The sequence below is a fragment of the Xiphophorus couchianus genome, chromosome 16 (genome assembly GCF_001444195.1).
Source record: "Xiphophorus couchianus chromosome 16, X_couchianus-1.0, whole genome shotgun sequence".
Lineage (NCBI taxonomy): Eukaryota > Metazoa > Chordata > Actinopteri > Cyprinodontiformes > Poeciliidae > Xiphophorus > Xiphophorus couchianus.
In genome coordinates this window covers 11,898,721-11,919,437 of record NC_040243.1, presented here as the reverse complement: position 1 = coordinate 11,919,437, position 20,717 = coordinate 11,898,721, and the positions used below count along the sequence as shown (strand labels likewise).

General features: G+C 37.1%; 1 protein-coding gene across 1 annotated transcript in view; it reads right to left on the bottom strand.

The window, feature by feature from the left end:
* LOC114160139 (ras-related protein Rab-26-like) overlaps window positions 1-13,724 on the bottom strand; it is a 45,312-nt gene extending 31,588 nt beyond the window's left edge. Inside the window, exons 1-2 of the mRNA XM_028042586.1 lie at window positions 13,156-13,724; window positions 11,567-11,677 (exon numbers count right to left, since the gene is read on the bottom strand). Coding sequence (XP_027898387.1) covers window positions 11,567-11,677; window positions 13,156-13,341 — 297 coding nt within the window. The 5' untranslated portion in view covers window positions 13,342-13,724. The remainder of the gene's footprint in view (window positions 1-11,566; window positions 11,678-13,155) is intronic.
* Between the last annotated feature and the right edge of the window lie 6,993 nt (window positions 13,725-20,717).

The window sequence follows — 20,717 nt, the reverse complement described above, 5'->3', positions numbered from 1 at the left end:
TAGCTGGTTGTTGAAACTCCAACTCTCAAATGCGCTTGCTATTCTGGATAATGAGTGTAAAGAAAACACAAACTAGGGATTGTTACAGGCGTCAAGATTTATCTATTTGTCTCAGTCAACGTACCCTGCTTCCACAAATTAAGGCTCATGAATAGCTAAACTCAAACCATGTTGACAAGCTCCTAAAAACTAAACCTCTTGCACATCTGCATAGTAGAGTAACAGAACTAAAAGCATCATGATATCTTTAAGTAATCACAATTCTTGCATTGTTATTGAAAACCTTTTTCCAATATCACTTTATTTCCCCCCAATATTCAACAATAAAGTATTTAATTCCATCATTAAATATTCACAGCGCTCCTCGGCGCTCACCTCTCTAGATTCCAGTGACATTAGAGCAGCAGGTGGTAAAGCTGCTCATCATTAATAACAGACACCTCTATTGGTAATGCAAACACCCATCTGGTGCCTTCAATTTAGTGAAGGCGGAGACTCATAAAAGCATTGCAAGATAGTTCTTCATAAAGGAACCACTTCTCTTTTGCAGTGGGAAATGGCAGTATATTTTAGCTTAATTCATTGTTCAATAAATTAAGCAACATTTTAAGAGGCAGTGCAACTTAGAATGATTATGCTAATTTTTTTATTCGCACCCACTCAGGAAAGCAGGCAGCAGAGTGGGTAACAGAGAGACCAGTCACCCATCTCTTCATTAAGCACAACAGAAAAAAGTGCAAGATCAGTGAGGCTATGACTGGATGGGCAGTGACATTAACAATGACATAAGATTTCAAAGAAAAATGTTCAAAAGTCAAAATGAAAAGTGAGTTTCATCCTCTTGCTGCATCTCAGTTTGTTTGTCTGTATTCACTCTCCTCATGATACTCTAAAATGGTTATGAAATACAAGTTAACAGTCACTGAACACATGGATAGTGCCAAGTAAATATATTACAAACTCCTTGAACTTTTTCACATTTTTTCCTATAGAGTCCACCTGCATGTAAGGTAATGTCAGTGTAAATACAACAGCGTTGTCAAGGACTCAGAGGTTTAAGAGAGAATATTAGTGAAAAAAACCAGCCTCAAGTCCAATGAGCAAAACAGAGATGTTGGAATGTTGTAGTTACATATTGGGTACTCATGGTGTTACGGTCTAATCAGATATTAATTCAAAACACCTACAAAACTTTCCTGAGCCTCTAAATGGTCTGGGTCAGTAGGTTGCACAGTCTTAGAAGACTGTTGACTTGACAAATGTCCAGACAGGAGGGTAAACCTGAAAAGGTTAATGAAGGAAATTATAGGCCATTTTATGCTTCCTTATACTGAAAAACGTTATGGAGAGGCTGATTTCATTTGCCAGCGGGACTTAGAATTTGTCCATACTGCCAAAGGTACCAAAAGCTGGTTCCATGACCACAATGCTACTAGTACTGGCAGGCAAACTAGCCTGACTTGAACCCCATCAAGAATATATGTTGGACTGTCAAAAGGAGAATGAGAGACACCAGAGACCCAACAATAACATGACATGGAGGCTGATACACTCCATTTCATGCTGCATTGATGCAGTAATACATGCAAAAAGAGACCCAACAAAGTACCAACTGCATAGAAATGAACAAACTTTTTGGAACACTACACTTTATATTTAAATTATATAATATTCACATTTTCTAAGACCTTCACTTTAGAGTTTCCATTATCAGTAAGCCCTAGCCATCACAATTAAAAGAAATAAAGGCTTAACATATTTCACTGTATGTGTAATGAATCAGTCTAATACACAAATTTAATTTTCATGAAAAAAATATATATATTGGACATTTTCATGATATCAATATTTTTAGACAAAGTATTTTACTCAGTCCACAGATTATAAAGTTCTGATAAAGAAAACACTTGTGTATCTTATATTCCCCTTGCAATACAAGGTCCTACATCAGTCTCTGATAAAAGAAGCAAAAATTGGACATTTTTGTTGTAAATATAATTAAGGTCCTCATCACAGCAGAACCTTGCTCTTGTGTTTTTGAACACAAAGGAAACCAAGGACAAGATTCAACAACCCTGAAGCAGAATTACCATTAAAAACACTCGTAAACAAAGAAAATCTAATTTCTACGAGAGTGGCAGCAACCAAGCAATGACTAATATCCACTTGTTGCATGAGTCAGCCTCTCAAAGTCATCTGAAGATGGTGACCTCATATTTCACATAATAAAGCCAATTTGACTAGTCACAGACACTTCAGCATGTAATAATGCACTCAGTGCACCCATTTCAGATGATGTTGATGAACAAAGCAGCCTACAGTCAGTGTTTGAGGGGTGTGTAAGTATGCACACAAACAAAAACTCAAACTGACGAACACAATCTGAGTGCTACAGACCTTGATTGTCTTTATTTATTCCATTTTAGAGTGCCATCACTGAGGATGAACAGTCTTATGAGTCAGCAGCACAAAGAACGAAGGCTCAGTCCTTCAGCTTGAGTATGTTTCCATGTTTTGAATATCTGAATCAGTACCACATATGCTGCAATTAATGATTAGCCCCATCTCTGAATAATACTGTCTTGATTAGCAGACAGATTTAATAAGTCAGAGTAGTAAAATGCAAAAAGAAGTTAGCACCATCATGCACAAATATGATCACACGCAAGGGCAATTTAGTGAGATAATCTTACTTAACATGCATGCTTTTGTGTAATAGCTAATGTATGCAAACTTTGGCATTTGATACATTAATTTGAAACCTTTTTTTCAATTTTCTCATTCTATGTATAGCATAATTGTTCTGATTAAGGTGTGTTCCTTCCCACACTATAAGCATGAACTGGGTAAAAATTAGTCAAGTAATATCAATTTTGGCAGGAAAAAATAAAATGCCAAGCAATTGATCGGAAACCTTTACAATGCAACAGCAGAGCAAAAGTGAGACAATTTGGTGGTAGAATGAGTTAAGGAGATGCTTTGCTGCTTCTCCCTGTAGGTATCAATCAAACAAGAAACAATAGGAAGTCAAATAAAGAAATATAGCATGCCTGATTCTAAACAACAGGTCTATTTGTCTGTGGGTCACTTTTTGTTTAGTTCTTCTGGAAAATCTGAGGTCAAGTTAATAGTTGAATCTCAAAAAACATTACATGGATGGAGCTTCAGGGGAAAGCTAAACAAAAATATAAGTTTGTAATAACTCACTGAAAACAGATCACAAGGGTACTTATGATCCTTGGGGTCTTTGTACGGGACCCTTTGGGTCAGAAAAACAGGAAACAGTCGGCTCCTGCACCATTTCACAAGATCGGAGCATATAGAATAAGGGATCTTTCATTTAAGTCATTGATTATCATAAACTTTAGGACTTTGTTTCATTTCATTCCTTAGAATTAAGATTCCTTGCAGTTTGCTCTAGTATATGATATGTTTTTTTCATGCTACTCTGAGTTGCAGTCATTAGTTACACTTGCTTGGTCATTGTTCCTGATTTATTGCTTCTTTGTTAGCTCTTTGTTCATAGTATTTGGGTTTGTGTGTACCCAGTTTTGTATCTACTGTTGTTTACTTTTATTAGTGTCTGTTTTCCCAGATGAGCTCACAGAACTAGAGTGAGCTTGTTGATAAGGCCATAGATGACCTCATGTACATCACAACAGATCAAAGAAGTTCTGAGGCTTTGAATGTGTGAATCTCCGAACACTCAAGCATTTTGGATCCAGACAGTTAATTGAGATTCTGCTTTGTGCTTCTTATGGATGTTTAATGTTTCCAAGGCACTAGTCCACTTCCTTATCCCGCTTGGCTGGGGGATTGGATATGCAGTGACTACAGGGATGAAGAAGGTGTTTGATCACTACTTTCCTGGAAAGGATTTGACAATACTGATCTAACATACGAAGATATTCCTTGTTTTGGCTTCCATTTATGTTATACACACGCACCCTTTAATCGATCCCAAACATCACTGAACCACTTGTATGAAAATGACATTCAGCTGCACTGCTTCTTCAAATACATTTTTTCCCCCATTCTAAATGAAGGGGTTGTTGAAAATTGTTTTTTAAATGCCAGATACCCAGACAAAATATTTTCTAATAAATATTTTCAACAATAAAATAAAGGTATTTTGTGGTGGTTTATGTTTTTATTTCGCATCTCTTTATAATTTTCATTGATGTGCTCACATTCAATGTCATGAATGTGAGCACACTGCTTCCATCCATTAAACAAAATAACAGCTGTCATGGTGACATTGTCAGTTTTCATAGAGCATATGAGCCAACAGTGATGTAAGAGAGGCTGTGAACAATGCCTGGCTGCAATCAGGGATTGGTATCACTAAAGCTGCCATCCTGAACCTCCCTTGGTTCATTAACAGCTTCCACATCTGCTTAGCTTTGTTGTTAATCTCTGTTTTTGTTTTCTCTGTGTGAATGTGATCATTGCCAGCTGCTAAATGTGCTGAATAATGTGTGACTGATTAACACGAATGGGAAGCACACCGATTGTTCTCTATGAGCTAAAAAAACATGCAAAAAATTTCAGATTTTGTTTAAATGATCAATGTTTGGGAATAGCCTTTAAATACAAAATATTTTTATCAAAACCAGACCTAATCTTGGCAGTGTGTTACCAGGTTGTTATTTACTTATTTATTCTTAACCCTAAACCCAGGTCTTCTGTAAATAACTCTAATTATGAATAAGATAATGCCATTGAACTTTTGGCTGAGGATTATGGGGTCAGAGGCGAGGCACGAAATCAGTATACACAAATCCTGTTTCAACTGAAAGGATAAAAAAAATACAAGTCTTGCACAGTTTTGTCACCTCCTTTTTCAGATACAATCACATGACGAATTTAAAGTATGTATAAAGTATGATTATTAAACAAACAAATAAAAATCACCCCCAGTAACAACAATGACAGATCTCATGCAAATGGATTTGGCTTGGAGTTAAGTGAGTAAGGGTACATTTTGTCTTCTATTTTCCCTTTAATCTAATATATATAAAAAAAATTCAGTTCATCATTCAAATTACAGTTACTTGGAAAAACAGGGTAATCTAACCAGATGCTGTTTTTCCAGACAAATGTTGATTTATAAACAAAAGTGAAAATGCTTCCTATGTATTGCACAGACTGTTTTCAGGCAGGGAGATGGTGCTTGCTATATTGAAATGCAAAAGAGGGAAATTAATTGCACCCTCATTTGAAAATTTTTGAAAACACTGAGGGAAGTTGCCTGATTCATACCCTCCACCCCCGCACACATACTAAGCGAAGGCAGAAATAACATCAGAGAATATATGATTCAAAGGAGATGTGAGTTACATGTCAAACTCTTCTGTTGTGATTGAAACAGAAATATGGCTTCAAACACATCAGCCTTGAAGATAAAGCCAAAGAAGTGGCACGCAGAGTCAGTGTATAATAAACAGGTTTAATGGGAAAAAGGGACTTGATCTTGTATGGAAATTAAAAGTTATTTTATTTTCACCTTTAATGAGCTGATTGTAGATATTTCATGAACCGTGACAGTTTAGCACAACAGCTGCTGACCATGGTTTCCGTTTGCTATCCCTGCTCATTACTCTGTCTGCTGTAAAGGAAAACCATCCAATGAAAGGTTGTTTTGGTACCAGCGGCTACAAACATGATGGCATTAGTTAGTATGCCTGATGGTATCCATCTCTCCTAAACCTGTCAGGGACTTTTATAGGCTACTTCAATGCACAGTGCTCCCAGTAAATCACTAAACATCTGAGGATGAATTGTTATACCACATAAGCATCTTGGTTTCAGGGTGTTCTTTGTGGTAAAAACAGAAACTTTTCTTTGAGTTGGAAATTATTACAACATTTCTACTTTGTCATTTTTGCCCTATTTGGACACTGAGTAAGTCTTAATTTAGTGAATTCACATTTTTTACACACATTTAATCTTCTAAGGTCGTTTCACCTGAATTAGAAACGACTGATCTAGAAACATGGGAATTGGTTGGATCTGGAGGCTTTGAAAAACACAGAATGCAAAACAATTGTGCTATTAAAGTAAATCATGTATTCTGTTTTAAAAGGGTAAGTGGTTCAGAAGAGGCAGAAAAAGATAGTAATTTTAAGTTTGTTATTCTGACATTAAGAGCCAAAGGAACATATATTTAATATATGAATCTTAACAAATAAAATATGACTTGTACCAACTCTGCATCACATTCTGGTCAGCAATGACTTTTTCTACTTCACGTTATGACAAGAAATATTTTTATTTTGATAACAGTGAGAAACGTCTTTTCCAAGTGATACACATTTGCACTGTGGCTTGTATTTCCCTGGCAAGTCAGTCCAGCTCTTGTAACTCTGTCCATCAGGGACACTTTGAAAAGTCAGGATGTTCTTCAAGATTGATTTTCAAGTCCCAGTTTACACGGACAAAAAAAGAAAGGCGGTGAGGATGCAAACAGAAAGAGACTTAAAGTAAAAGGAAACCAAAGGGAGAGAAGAAAGAATGTCAATTTGGAAAGGCTGTTTTCTCAATTACTAGTTTTTACCTTGACATTACACTACATTTGTCAGTTCTGGTCATTAAACATCAAATGTTTATGTAAATCAGTGCTTTTGAGACTCATGTAAACTCATAGATTATTTTAGTGACTTTCACCCTCCATCTCAAGGTTGGAAACCCTTGCAGTTACTTAATGAAGCAGGTCTTTAGTATTTTGATGCAAAATGTAAGACAACATGTGACTACATTGCTACGTATTGCTATATATCATCATCCAGGACAAATGATCACTGAGATGAAAATGTGACATCTGAACCAGACAGTACTTTTTGAAAATTCACATATACTAAATCTTAATGTGTAAATCTTTCTGAAAAAGTTGCATATGAAACATATTATGAAGTAAGGAAAGAAATTACAAATATTATTTTAAACAGTATATCAATGTGGTCAAGCAGTGACATGAAAAAGCTCACAAAATCCAACTGAGACAAAATGTTCTTCATTTTTGACAAGATAATAACTACATATAAATTTTCATTATCAAAACTCTTTATGGCAATAACTGTTCATCAGATTTATCAAAGAAAAATGTCAGAAATTGTCACTAGTGTGGCATATGAGGAGCCACTGATTGTAATGATGGGCAGTTTTAATCTAATGGTTAAAAACAGCACAGTTCAAAATCATAAAAATGAAATAGCTTATGACTGAAACAATACTCTGTTACTATACCACACCAGGTAAGTACAAGCTACTGTGCAAAAAGTATATATCTCAGAAAAATGCATTATTCACTCCACATACAACAATATTAATTAATCTCTCTTACTTTTTTCATCTGTCCTGAAAATGACAACTATGACATTTTCATTTTAAGCAATATTTCTTATTTTTGGTAATTGCCTGGGCTATGCATGTCTTTCAAAGTGATTTGGAAAGTCTGGAACTGGATACGGAAACGGATCCAGGCTCAACTTCAGGTAAAACTTGGCCTGGCTAATGTCCCCATGATTTTCGTCACTCAAAAAAGTAAATGAGGACAGACTCATATATTTGGGCAAGTCTATGACATGGACTCCTCTTTAAATCGTGATATATGGTATAATTTATCATTTTTGGATTTGATCTATAACGTTCTGTATCTGTAATCCTTGTATCAACAAGGATTTCTGTGTTTTCTGAGCACAAAGGTTAGCAGTAAAATAACAAAAAAAGAGAAAAAACCAAACCTTGCTGGTGCTTGCTGTTTATGTAACATGAGTCAGTAGAGGCCCAACTGACCACTGTGTGGGAGAGTCCAAAGCATAGTGCAGCCACATCATTATAACACTGGCCAATAATTGATATTTTATATTTTAAAACCAAATTTTTACAGAAACTTTTTTGGAAGGTTTATCCTAATATGAAACTAAGACAATATAGCAGTAAAAAAAACATAAAAATAAAAGCAACCTAAAGGGAACCTGAACTTTCTTTTTAACGTCTTCTGAATGTAGGCTATTTGCAAATTAAGACTCTTGGATTTTAGGATTATGACAGGAGTTTGTAATAGGAGCAGAGCCATTTTAAGGGTGAGAAAAAAAATTAAGTCTTCTTTCAGATGCAAAAACACTTGTACTGAAATACTAATAAATTCTAATAGCAGAATGACAACTTAAAATAAAAATTATTTTCAAAAATGATATTCTAATTTCTATCATTTAAAAAAAAACCTACTGGTCATTATTATATTACTTCCTTTACAAGGTCATGTTGTGTTGTGGTTTGAAACATAACAGAATGATTAAAAAAATCACTATGAAAACTAAACCTTTATTTATCTACTGGCTCAAATACATGCTCCACATGCAGCAGAGTTGTGCAGAGTTGAAGATACACAAAGGTAATACAATAATCCTCAGCAAGCCAAATATATTATCCAGAATATTAATTTGTGTCATTGTTTGATTTATTAGGCTACTATAGAGGAGAATTTGCATCTAATTAATTTCATACATACCATAAAATTTACATAAATGTGCAAGGCGCTGCATGAAAGAACCTAGTTACCTATCAATAATACATTGCAATAACACGATGCCTCTGCTATAATTAGATTCCAAAGCACATTTTTATCAATACAAATAAAACGTGAAATTGCATCCTGCACTGAAATTTGCTTCAGTTTAAGCCAAACAATGCACTGAAGCATTTCCATAATCCTGATAACATGTTGAGATTTAAACAACATGAAAGTAAAATTCAAAAGGACAGAAACATGGAATGTTGCTGCAGCTTTGAAGTGGGAACTGATTCAAAATCCCAGTGCAAAGCAAATTGTGTTTTGTTCCAAACAACAAAGACAATCAAAACTGTCGTCCCTAAAAATAACAATCACACCCTGTCACACAATCTCTGCAGTCTCTCCATTAGAAGAAACAAAACCCAAATTCTGCTTCTTAAAAAAGTCCTGGTTTCTGAACTCATCAGGCTAACTCACTACTTTTTACATTTTACATATATGCAATTATAATGCATCTGTGTATTTGAACCAATTAAGTTCTATGTGAATGTCGTAAACTAGAACAGCTATATATATATAACATTTCATGAGTTTAATGATTTCTGTTTGACCTGCATGCTGGAGCCTTGAGTGAAGCAGCTCTGTACCACACTGCAATTAAATAATGAGCCAAAAATACAAAAGAACAGAGTAAGCAGTAAGAAACAGCTTTGAAATTTGTCATCCATTAGCAGGAAATGTTACAGAGAGAGAGAAAGAGAGAGAGAGAGAGAACTGATGAAGATCTTTAGTGTCCTTAGATGGACTTAAATGTGCTACTGTTATGCCATGTGTTACATAAGTAAATAAACCAACTGCTCATCCACCCACATACACATCCAGCCCACAAACAGGGCCACACAAGGATCAGATACTTTAGTTCAACAGGAACAGGTGGCAAATGTGCCTTAAGAGAGTAGAAGGACCGTGGATTATAGAAGTTTCTAGATATTAAAACCTAAGTCACTTTCAAAAAGTGGAAAAGTTTTCATGTTGGCAGCTTAGAAAGTCCAATAATTTCGAATAACTTCCAACAAGCCAGTTAGGGTAAGTAGCTTTTTGTAGTCAATATTTTACCTATGAAGATCAATTTGAATGGCATATTTGTCATGCTTCTATTTTGAAGTTTAGCAAGGATAAATGACCTCCTGTGAACACAGTTTCTACATAGTTATCCTTAACATTAAACAATATGATGGTCCAAACTGGTATGTGATGACATTACTCTTTGTTATGTCACAGAAAACATATTTTTTCTTAAAAAGTGGAATGGAAGTTGAGAAACAACTTGGTGCTTTTCTGCCACCTTGTGTCTGTTTTGTTGCTATGTGTCAAAAGCAGCGGGTAAAAAAAATTCATATTTCTGATCCTGAAGATTGTAATACGTAGTTAATAAAAGAATATGTAGCTTAAGAACGATCTTAATACTTACTATTTTTCTGTTTAAAATTATACGCATAAAATGTTCATATGAAACGTTGATAGAGAAACTATTCAAATTTATTTAACAGTAAAATTAAGTGTTGAAACTTATTTTTTGTTTAGAAACAGTAGATCTTGGGTTTGGTTTTATTAGACTTTAAAGAACTTGAGATTTTAATTCCTAATCAGTTTTACAGATGTAAACAAATAAATGACACAACTTCAGGGAAAGAAAAATGATATTAAATCTTTCACACAATGTAATTTGCATTTCTATGGCTTCAACAGGTCTTTTAACCATTCAGGCAGTTTTTACGCTATGATCACATTTGCTCATTCACAGACGGACTCACAGACTGGTGGGCAACAAGGGGCTCGTATCTTGCCCAAAGACATTTCGACATGTGGAGGCGGGGAGCTGGAACTGAATTCTAAATCAACCAATTGCCAAATGACTGCTTATCTCCACTGAGTATGAGATGGGACAAAATGCAACAACAAGATGCAGGCGTTTCTTAAAACTTTAAGCCTGTCATGATGCAAGTTTCTTCATACAAAAAGTTGTTTGGTTGCCATTTGTAAACTGCAATAGTATATTGTAGCATGTGCAGACATAAATTGATACAATTTTAAAACCAGCAGTAATGTGCTAACAAAACCTTCACTTCGACAGGTGCCAAATCATGTTGGAAAATAAAAACTGAATCTTCATGTGGCTTTTCAGCAGAAGCATGAAGTGCTCTGAAATTTACTGGCTGTGCAGACTTTGGACTTGTTAAAAAAAAACTCAGAGGACAAACACTAGCAGGTGACATGGTTCCTCAAATCATCACTGAGTATAAAAACGTCCCACTGAACCTGAAGCAGCTTTAATTCTGCAGCTTTCTCCTCTTCCTCCAGACTTTGGGACCTTTGTTTTCAAATGAATTGCAAAACATATTTTCCACTGAAAAGAAGACCTCGGACTATTGCAGTCCAATTCTTCTTCTCCTTATTCAAGGTGAGACTCTTCTGACACATGTCATAGATTTGTCTGTATGGATCACTGAGTTCAGCTGAAGTCAAAATCCTTTCAATATATCAAAGTATCTAATTAATGTTTCACTTTTTGAACAGAATAACATTTGATAGCTTAACTTTTCAATGACATACTAATTTATTGATGTCTATATGTGAATAAATCTGCCTTTTTTTCTGGCATTTATGTCAAACAAATAAAATAAAAAAAGACTTCCGGGTTAAATTTATGATGTACTGATTTCTTTACGAGTCTCATTTAAAAAGTGGACCCATTGTCTCCCTGCTGCCCATTAGTGTCCACAAAACTGGTACATGATAGACACCATAATCACCAAGATAGGCTGAAAAAGTAAAACATGTCAAACTAATTTAAGAAATCAATATCTATCTTCTGACGCAAGAAATGCTCAAAGCTCTAGGGCCTTAAAGACACAGAATGGCTCTAAAAAGAATTCTATTAGAGACTGGCCCTGTTTCACTAACAGCGCTAAACACAAAAAATATGAAAGAACATGTTCTGCTTGTGGGGGGATTTGTGATTGCTTTCTCAGGCCATTGATTCGAACTCACCCTAAAGTCAATTCCCACTGTGGAGATGAAGCTGCCGGCAAGGAAAGCCCCGTCTTTGAAACGGACCAGTAGACAGGTTTTTCCAACACCGGAGTCACCAACAAGCATAACCTGCATAAAACACATGAGCTGAAAAGTCGATTTGGAAGGATGGGATGAGAAGTGCTAAACATTGAACCCATGAATATTAATAAATTAGAACATCCAGACAAAAAAGAGAATAAAAATCCTATGCAGGGGTGTGAAAAGACTGAACTTCCTGTGTATTTCTGTGTTTGGTCAGTGAAGAGTGCACCCATGACTGAGTTTGTGGACAGTGGATGTCCCTGCATCCTTCCTGTAAGTGTGTCCTTGCATGCAGAACAAACATACATCGCTGTGCTTCTTTGTCACAGACACATGGTTTTCATTCAGAGCTGTGATTGGATTAAAGGTTTTATGTGATTACAGTTATCAAGTTAGCTGAGGGACTCTGGGACCCAGATATGGAAATCAAAAGTGGCTCCTGGGTCCAGAGAGGAAGCAGACAGATGAAAGACAGAGGAAGCAGAGCGAAAGGTGCAGAGAAACAGGGTCACCGAGCAGATGCACAGTTACAGTAGAAGATCTCACTCTCCTTTTTTCTATTATTTATTATGATTATTTTCATTCAACAAGATTCATTAGTGACTAAAAGCTACAATGTTAACAGAGAAAACTATAATGCCTTGGAACAAGTCTTCAAAATCTGTTGATAGTTACAGATTTGAGCCTTTATTGAAGAATAACATGAAGAAAGTGGTTGCTGAAATGAAGCCAAAAACTCACATTGGTATTTGCTATAAGCAGTAAATATGCAGAAGAATGTGCTCCAGTGAGAGATGAGAGCATAGTTAAACGTTCTGGTCAACATGCAAAATGACAGAGCATTGCACATCAGCCTGAACACACCATCCATAACATAATGGTGATGACTGCATCATGTGCAACTACGTTTCAACTGCAGATCACATTTTATTGAAAGAAGGTTCTCTAAGATAATTATGTAATGGGAATGAACCCAACCTTTTCAGAATTTACTTGGATTAAAAATAGAAGCGTCACAACTTTATATTGGTCTACCACATAACCCCTCTCCCTCCCTCATATCCCTACAGATACACTGAAGTCTGTAGTTTGTGGCAGAGTGTGGAAAAGTTTAATTTATACAAATAACTGTGGATTCATTTGTACAATGTCGCAATGTAGTGCGAAAAGAGCAACAAACTTGCTTCAAACAGTTGCTTCAAAAACATGAAGTAGGTGGCAGACGTGAAGCGTTTTTGACGCGCACAATGAAAACCCGTGGGTGTGAATCTGTTTGTGTTTCTGTGAAGTGGCAGCTCTCCACTCACATGCGTGCTCTCTGAGGATGAAACCATGCAACAATTGCTTCGTGTGTATGCAACGTCGTATCATCTGTAGCACGAAAAAAAAGTGTACATTTGTTGTATAAAGTGGGCAACCCAGGATATGATCAAATCGCCCCTCACCTTTTTTCTTTATAACATTGTTTTCATCAAACTGACTGACATAAAGTAAATCTCACCTGCGCTGCTGTTTTACCTCACCTTGAAAGCGATGTCATAAAACTCGCTGCTGCTGCTGATGGAGGGTCTGCTGGGATGCACCACGCCGTTCATCTGAACAATGCTCGGGCTGCTCCTCGCAGCTTTTCCGACGCCTTTCCCGCCTGGGCTGCCAGCTGACGGGCTGCTGTTAGGGGCTTTGCCTTTGGCTGCCTTTTTGCGAGACATCGCTTCCCCCCAAAAAAGATTTCAACAACTGCGGTGTCTCTCTCGGTTATTTCAAACTACAACCTAAAAGAAAACATCAACCAAATCCACGAGAAATTGGGTTGAAAGAAAGTTGCAGTGGTGCAGAAGTTCGCTGTTCTTTCACCTGTGCGTTGAACGCATCTTTGTTGGCAATTCGCTGCTTTTCAAAGTAAGAGGGAAAATGTCGCAAAACGCTGGCTGCGTCTTTCTGCAGCTTCCTGTTCCTGGTGTCCTTCTGGTTTCAGGACAACAGCCTCGGCGCTGAGCGCGGCAGCAGCATCAAGTGCATGTGATGCAGTAGAAAACTCCACCTTCACGGGAGATCAAAACTTACAACAACTGATTTAAAGCAAGCGGCAGAAACTCGCAAAACACGCTTAGACTTAAGAGGGGTGCCGATTAGGACAGAAAAGCTGGGATTGGCATACAAGAAACACACATATTGAAAGATTGATGATAAAAACAATGCGTCACTGTCCTTGGTGCTGAAAGCCTGTCTTTACTTATATTCGGTTTTTATGAAGAGTAATATCAACAAAAACAAAATCAATCAATTTTGCAAACCATTATTTTGTAAATGTCATAAAATCCCACATTTAAAAGCATAAATTTATAAATGTATATTTTAAAATCTGTATTTGCTTGCAGTCATATTTCTAGGCAAATATATATTAAAAAAAATCTGCTTTAAACAACCTGATGTTAAAATTGCATTTGGCAGTTCATTGTTTTATTTTGGTTGGAGCAAGTGAGAAGAATGACAGTCGTTTTTAAAAAATGTGTTCTGGAAAAACAACTGAAACACATTTGCCACCTGTGGAGCGTGCTTTACGTGCGATTTCGGGACAACGCCACACGAGGGCGCTACACTAACATAAAATAGAAAAATCAAATTTACACACCTGCAATGGACTGGCGACCTATTTAGGATGAATCATACCTCTTGCCCAATTAGAGCTTGAGATAGACACCAACCTAATAAAAACAAAAACAAACAAAAAAACAACAACTATGTTTTGTAAAAGTATTCACACCCCTCATAGTGTTTTACCTTCTATTACAAACAAAAATGCTATAAAGACAAAACCAAGTCAACCGAAAAGTTTTATTTTGATCTCACCTGACCAGAAAACAGTGTTTGCAGTGTTTGTGTTTGCCTCATGGCAAAGGTTAAGCATGACAAGGAGTCGTTTTGTAAACAGATCGCACCACCTGAACTCTCATCTCTGCTCGGTCTGATCTCGGTCTTCCACAACCGGTTATTGCTTAGTTTAAGCAAAAGTCCATGTCGTAGGCATACTTTTATGAATTTCTACTGAAATTTTTGAAAGCTGGCCAGCCAGGTCAGGTATAAAATTGTGGAGGAGTTTCACCCTCTAAACTTCTCCACAACTTTCTCACTGATCTGTGTGCTGTGTACCTTGGTCTGCACAATGTTATTTGTTCACTAAGTTAAACAAATCTCCCAGGAGGTCAGGAAATAACTATAATCATAATCAGATTATATTACCACTGACAGATGTCTTTACTAATTAGGTCATTTCTTGAGACAACTAGTTGTACTTCCCAGTAATATATATATAAATTTGTGATTGCAACATTTTAAAGTGTGAGAAAATTCAAAGAGCTTTCATTATTTGTGCACAGCACTGTGAATTTGAGGGTCATTAAGACGTGGAAAATCACAGGTCAAAAAATTACATGAAGGTTTAATGGTATGAAACAAAAACCACAGTGTTCTTTGCTCCTGTTGAGCTTAATTTGCTCTCAGTTGGAGTATTTCAGCTGATTCCTCTTGTAAATTAGGACACTCTAAAACTTAAACGCTGTGGCTATTCCTCTGCTTATTATGAGTTTAATGACCAACAAGATGAAGTTGATCTTTTTCCTAAATATCTGTTCTAGCACACAGTTCAGACGTACCGAGTGACTTGGTTGCAAACATACAGAGCATTCTGTCTCCAAATCTCCTGGCTGTCAGCATTTTACCACCCAATGCCATGCAGAGCCGAAGAGCGAAGTGTCATTGGTTTTAAGAAAATCCAAACCTCAGGCTCCACCAACCCCCATGCACAGCTCCTCATCGACAGCTGAGATTTGTTCTGCCCCCAAAGCAGCTGTCCACTGAAGCAACAGCTGTGCATTTTGGAGGGAATATAGGAAAAGGTCACTGGAATCCATTCCTGGTTTCAGGGAAATTAAAAGCCTTGCAGAAATGAGTTAACCATACGTAGTGGCTGTGCTGTACGTTGGAAGGTTGTGACATATATTCAGTGTGCCATCTGCTTTTATGTACTTTTAAAGGTCTCTATTGAAATACGTGGCGACATAAAACTATAAACAGGTGTGTGAATGTAAACAGCAGAGCCAGTTCAGAGAAATTATGTAAGGTTGGTGTGGTCGCTCTGTTAAAACTAATAAAACAGCAAATATAATAAAGAAGTCTCTGAAGTGCTATAAACTGTGAAACAAAAGTCAAGCAGGCATCCAAACACTTCCACATAATAGCTGTAACACAAGCATCCTTAGAGGCATTTTAGATCACATTATGCCAACTCAAACAATCACAAAAGAGTAGCTTAAGTGTAAAAGTAAGTCAGTATTATGACTTTTAAAAGAAGGTAGACAGAGCTGGGCTGTAATGTGGCTGCATATGCAGACCCAATGCAGAAAGGTCATCAGGGCCTTAGGGTCATAACACTCTGCAGGCACACCCAAAGCAAAGGCATTTGTCAGTTTACCCAGGGTCAGGTGCCCCAAGTGTGCACTGGCTGGTGTGCAGCAGCCTGGCCAGTCGCTCAACCAAAGTCAGAGCAACTGTTGATCTCTTGGCATCCCCCTTTTTCAGCTGCCTTTGGACCGACTGTAGCGTGTGGGGAGGCGGGGGCACCAAGGGGCATCCTGCCAGGCTTCACCCCTGTTTGTCAAGCCTTGGCGAGAGGAACCAACAGCAGACTGGCACTGCCAGGCACACATTCACTCACTGAGGCGTCTCCAAGAGAAAAGCACAGAGCATCTTTGAGAGAGAGAGAAAAGAGTTGTTTACAGTCTTTTAAACAGACTTTTAGATAAACAGACCTTAGGGTAAAATAACCTTATTGTGTCAGATTAATAAATGTTAGCTTTACAAATAAGAGTTAAATAAGTCTAAATATTTGAAATTAGAGAGCTGTTACCATTTCAGTTACAACTTCAAGGGACAATTCATGTAGGTAATGGAAATTAAAATTACACACATGCAAGCATGGGAATTGTTTTTCCATCATTCTGCCGTCAGTTTGACAAAATAATGACAGAATGAATAGATCAGCATTTGGGTTTGCTGGGCCACAATAAACATTTTTGTTTACAGCAGCATAATGGGATGCTGAACCTCATGTGTTTCTAAAACATAGCTATTTTAGAACCACTAAATATAGATATAGAATACTAAATATAGAATACTATATTACTATACTATATATAGTAATATAGTATTGTATCCAGTTATGCATCCCTACATTTGGAATTTTAAAAATTACTTCATATCATCATACATAATTACATATATTGTTTTTAAAATTACATTGAATTATATCATATTACAAGTATATTAAGACTAAGTTGTACCATGTTATATTGTGGTACAACTTTATTGTAATCCCACCTCATTGTGAATAGTCTTATTATATTTACGTCTAATATATTCCATATCATACTTAACGTGTCATTTTATATCACATAGTAAGTCTTGATATCACATTATATTGTGTATCACACATTATGTTCTACGGTCCTATTCAATAAATCAGAATATGCAATTCAACTGTCAGATTAGAAGTACCTTTTGAAAATAAGCATTGAACATATCGTGAAGCCCATTTTTCTGTATTGGAAATGTTTTTTTCTTTATTGGTCTAATGTAATATTCGAATCTTAAATATTATTGTTTCATTAGCTAAAGAGGAAAATCATCAAAATGAACAGAAATACAGAGTTAAAGACATACTTCAATCTGTATGTAAATAATCCATACAACATGTTATATTTGGTGAATTGAGTTACTGAAATCTATTAACTTTTTATTTCTTTAGTGGATCTGTATATAGTAATATAGTATTGTATCTGGTTATATTATATCACTTAATATTATCACTTAATAAAAAATAAACCCTTTACGTTACAGATTTAGATTTGATGTGAAACATTGTTGAATCTCTATAGGTTATGACATTTTTCCATAAAAATAATATAAAGCCAAAGAAACATAATCCCTCTGTGTCCTAGTTAACAACTCTTGCAAAGTATTGGCTTATGCTTTTATAGTTGCTTGGAATTGGCTTGGCAAGATTATTATACTTGGTTTCTTGTTGAACCAGTGTGTAAAAGTAACAATGTCAAGCCAGGGCTTCAAATCTGTCATCATTTAAAATTTTATTCTTTTTCTCTGCATCATTAAAAAAAGGTGACAATATTTAATATTGCCTTCAAAAGATATTATTGCAGCATCCAAGTGTCACACCTGCAATTTCCACTTGAAAATTTTTGATAATTTATTTATTAATTTCTTATTTTTCATTTTAGCCATAATTATTCAAGAGGGATCCATATTAGTTATGCATCAGGGAGTAATAGCAAATTTATTTCAATGTGTTGAAAATAATGTAGACATGCCTCAATGGGCCTTTTAAAGGATCCAAGCATAAAAGTGGGAGCCAGGTTACCAGAGTGGAAAATGTCCACATGGGTAATAATTACAACCAGGAGCTCAATTTCAACCCTATATCTGCTCCACGTTTCAGACTCCTCGTTTTCTTGGACATTGACGTTGTAAAAATTAAATATATTCCAAGACTCATCTGTGTTTCTACTTGCACTTTCATTTCCACTTGCAAAGTTGACAGTCTGTCATCTTAAGAGAGCGGATAATGGGTGCATTCACAAGTGATGGTTGTGTTATCTACGGCCTGACCATAAATCCTTGCTAATCCCGGTTGCTTCCTGCAAGCAACAGTGTCGCTGGATTCTGTTGCGCTGGTGATCAGATTTATGACCTTGCATATGGTGTTGCTGTCAAAAAAGGAAGCATTTGGTGTTTCACTGACTCCCTCGTACACACCCCGACATGTAGAGTCAGCAGCAGAGTAATTTCACACACGAATGGTGAGATGAGAAGTGGCCAAACATCTGATTAAGCTCCAAAATGTATCTGATCAGACTCTTGGGGCTGAGAGAATAATTGAGTCAGAAGCACATAAAAAGTGGAAACTCAAAAAAGTGGGGATAAATGACCTAGAAGTCATTTCTCTTTCTACTGTCATAAATAAAACTAGTTGAAATTAGGAGTGAAATAAAATAAAACTCATCTCTTTTCCCTGTTGCCTTGCAAAAGCAGAGGTGGGTGAAACCATGTCTGTACTCAGCTGGAACTGCCGCTACAAAAAGCCTGCATGTTCACATATGAACGCACACACAGTTTACATGCAACCAAGAGTGGGCACATGAGCACCAACTGGAGAGAGTCGTGGCGAGCGGGAAAAGGTGTGAGCAGGAAAAGTGGTGTGTGTGGGTGAGTGTGAATATGCAAGAGTGTGCGTGTGTATTAGTAGAGTTTTTGCAGTTGTGACAGCTGGGATGAGGGAGTGGAGGCGGCGTGTGTGATTGGAGGAGGTGCCAACAGAGCAAGTGTCTCTTTATTTTCACGACACGCAAATGTGTATGTGTGGATATATGGTCATGAACAGCGCGCACATGTGTGTTTATGTTCAGCAGAAGTTTGTGCTATTCTGATTTGTTTCCCTATTGTTGCAGTGTATTTAAAGTAGAATCACATGCTAGTTCCAAACCAGCATATGCAGACATGCAGTCATATTAGCAGGCAAACACAGAAAATAGAAAGTGTACAATCATTTATTTGCAATCCCTGCAGGCACTTCACAACTGCTACTACAGTCTTGGCCCATTATGACAAATCAACAAAAAGTAGTTTCAGAGTGTGAAGTTAAAGGAAAATAATGTATGTTTTCATGTTCTACAAATTAAAATGGGATGCAATTATTATCCAGCCACATGCACCTTTACACACTTTAAATAAAACCCAGTGCAACAAATGGCTTTAGGCTGTACAAGGAGGGCGTTAATCAGAACAGCAGGCAAGATGCTTACAGTAACTCTGGAGGAGCTGCAGAGTTCCGGAGTTCAGGAGCGAGAATCTGTTGACGGGGCAACAGCCTTTACCCTTTAGGCACATAAAACTGAAGCCCTTTGCATGGTAAGATACTACTAGTTTTGCATGTTTTGGGCATTGCACTGCAATATCTGCCTGCTTTGCATGAGACTGTGCATGTGCTGTGTAGGTGAGGTCACTCGCAGCTACAGGAGCCTGGCAATGATGAGCTCACCCTGCAAGAAGGATTAAGGCTGTAACAACTGGTCCTACAGCCAGCGCCAGGCGAGGCAGTTGTGCGGTGGGTATAGAGCTGTGGTCCCAGCTCCACACCAGTGTTTACCCCAGTGTTGTTTTTTCATTATCCCGAAGCTGGCTGACGGTGTTGTGCAGCTTGCCAGGCCCACAGTGGGAACCCACAGTTGTTGCGTGGCTTTAGGGGTCTTTTTTCCTCTCTGCCCATATCTGTGGTCACACACTATGACAACAGTCCTCACACAGAGTAAAGCATCAGGTTACACACCAAACACACTCGTTAACTCAATTATACAAGCCTTTCCCGCTTTGATGTGTAGCAAAAATGCCAGGATTACTGAGTGGACAGATGCCACCCGACCACAGCAGAGCTCTGCTGCTGCATGCCTCAGCTCTGGCCGATGAGAGATGGACAGAACGGACTGCTGAGGGAAGACGGGTGAAGGACCACTTATAACCTGGGAGAGTTGAAAGATAGAGACAAACACGGGTGCTGGTAGGGGCTGGTAATAAAATGGCTTTTACACTTAATAAAGAAAAACTAAACAGGACTTAAAATTCATGCTGTCTACAAACCTGCACTATGTCTAGATCTATATTAGGTGATTTTATCATATCTGTGCACTCTACATCCCTCCTCTGTAGCTGAATAAAACACAACAAGCCCTTTGTAAGTTTCCACATTATATTTTCAGTGAAGCTTGGACACATACCTTAAACCATTAGCAACACCACAGGGACCAGTTAGTTAAACCAAGCCAATGTTCTCTTAGTTTTACAGCATTTTCAGTCTTTTTTTTTTAACCCTTTGTTAATTTTTTCCCTAATTTTCTCTTTCACTAACCTTGGCAAACAAGGGGATATTTTAAAATGGCTCAGAATATTTATCTTCTTGATGCTTCATAATGGTGCTTGATCCAGAATATCCCACAGAAACTCTAGATGAGAATTCAAG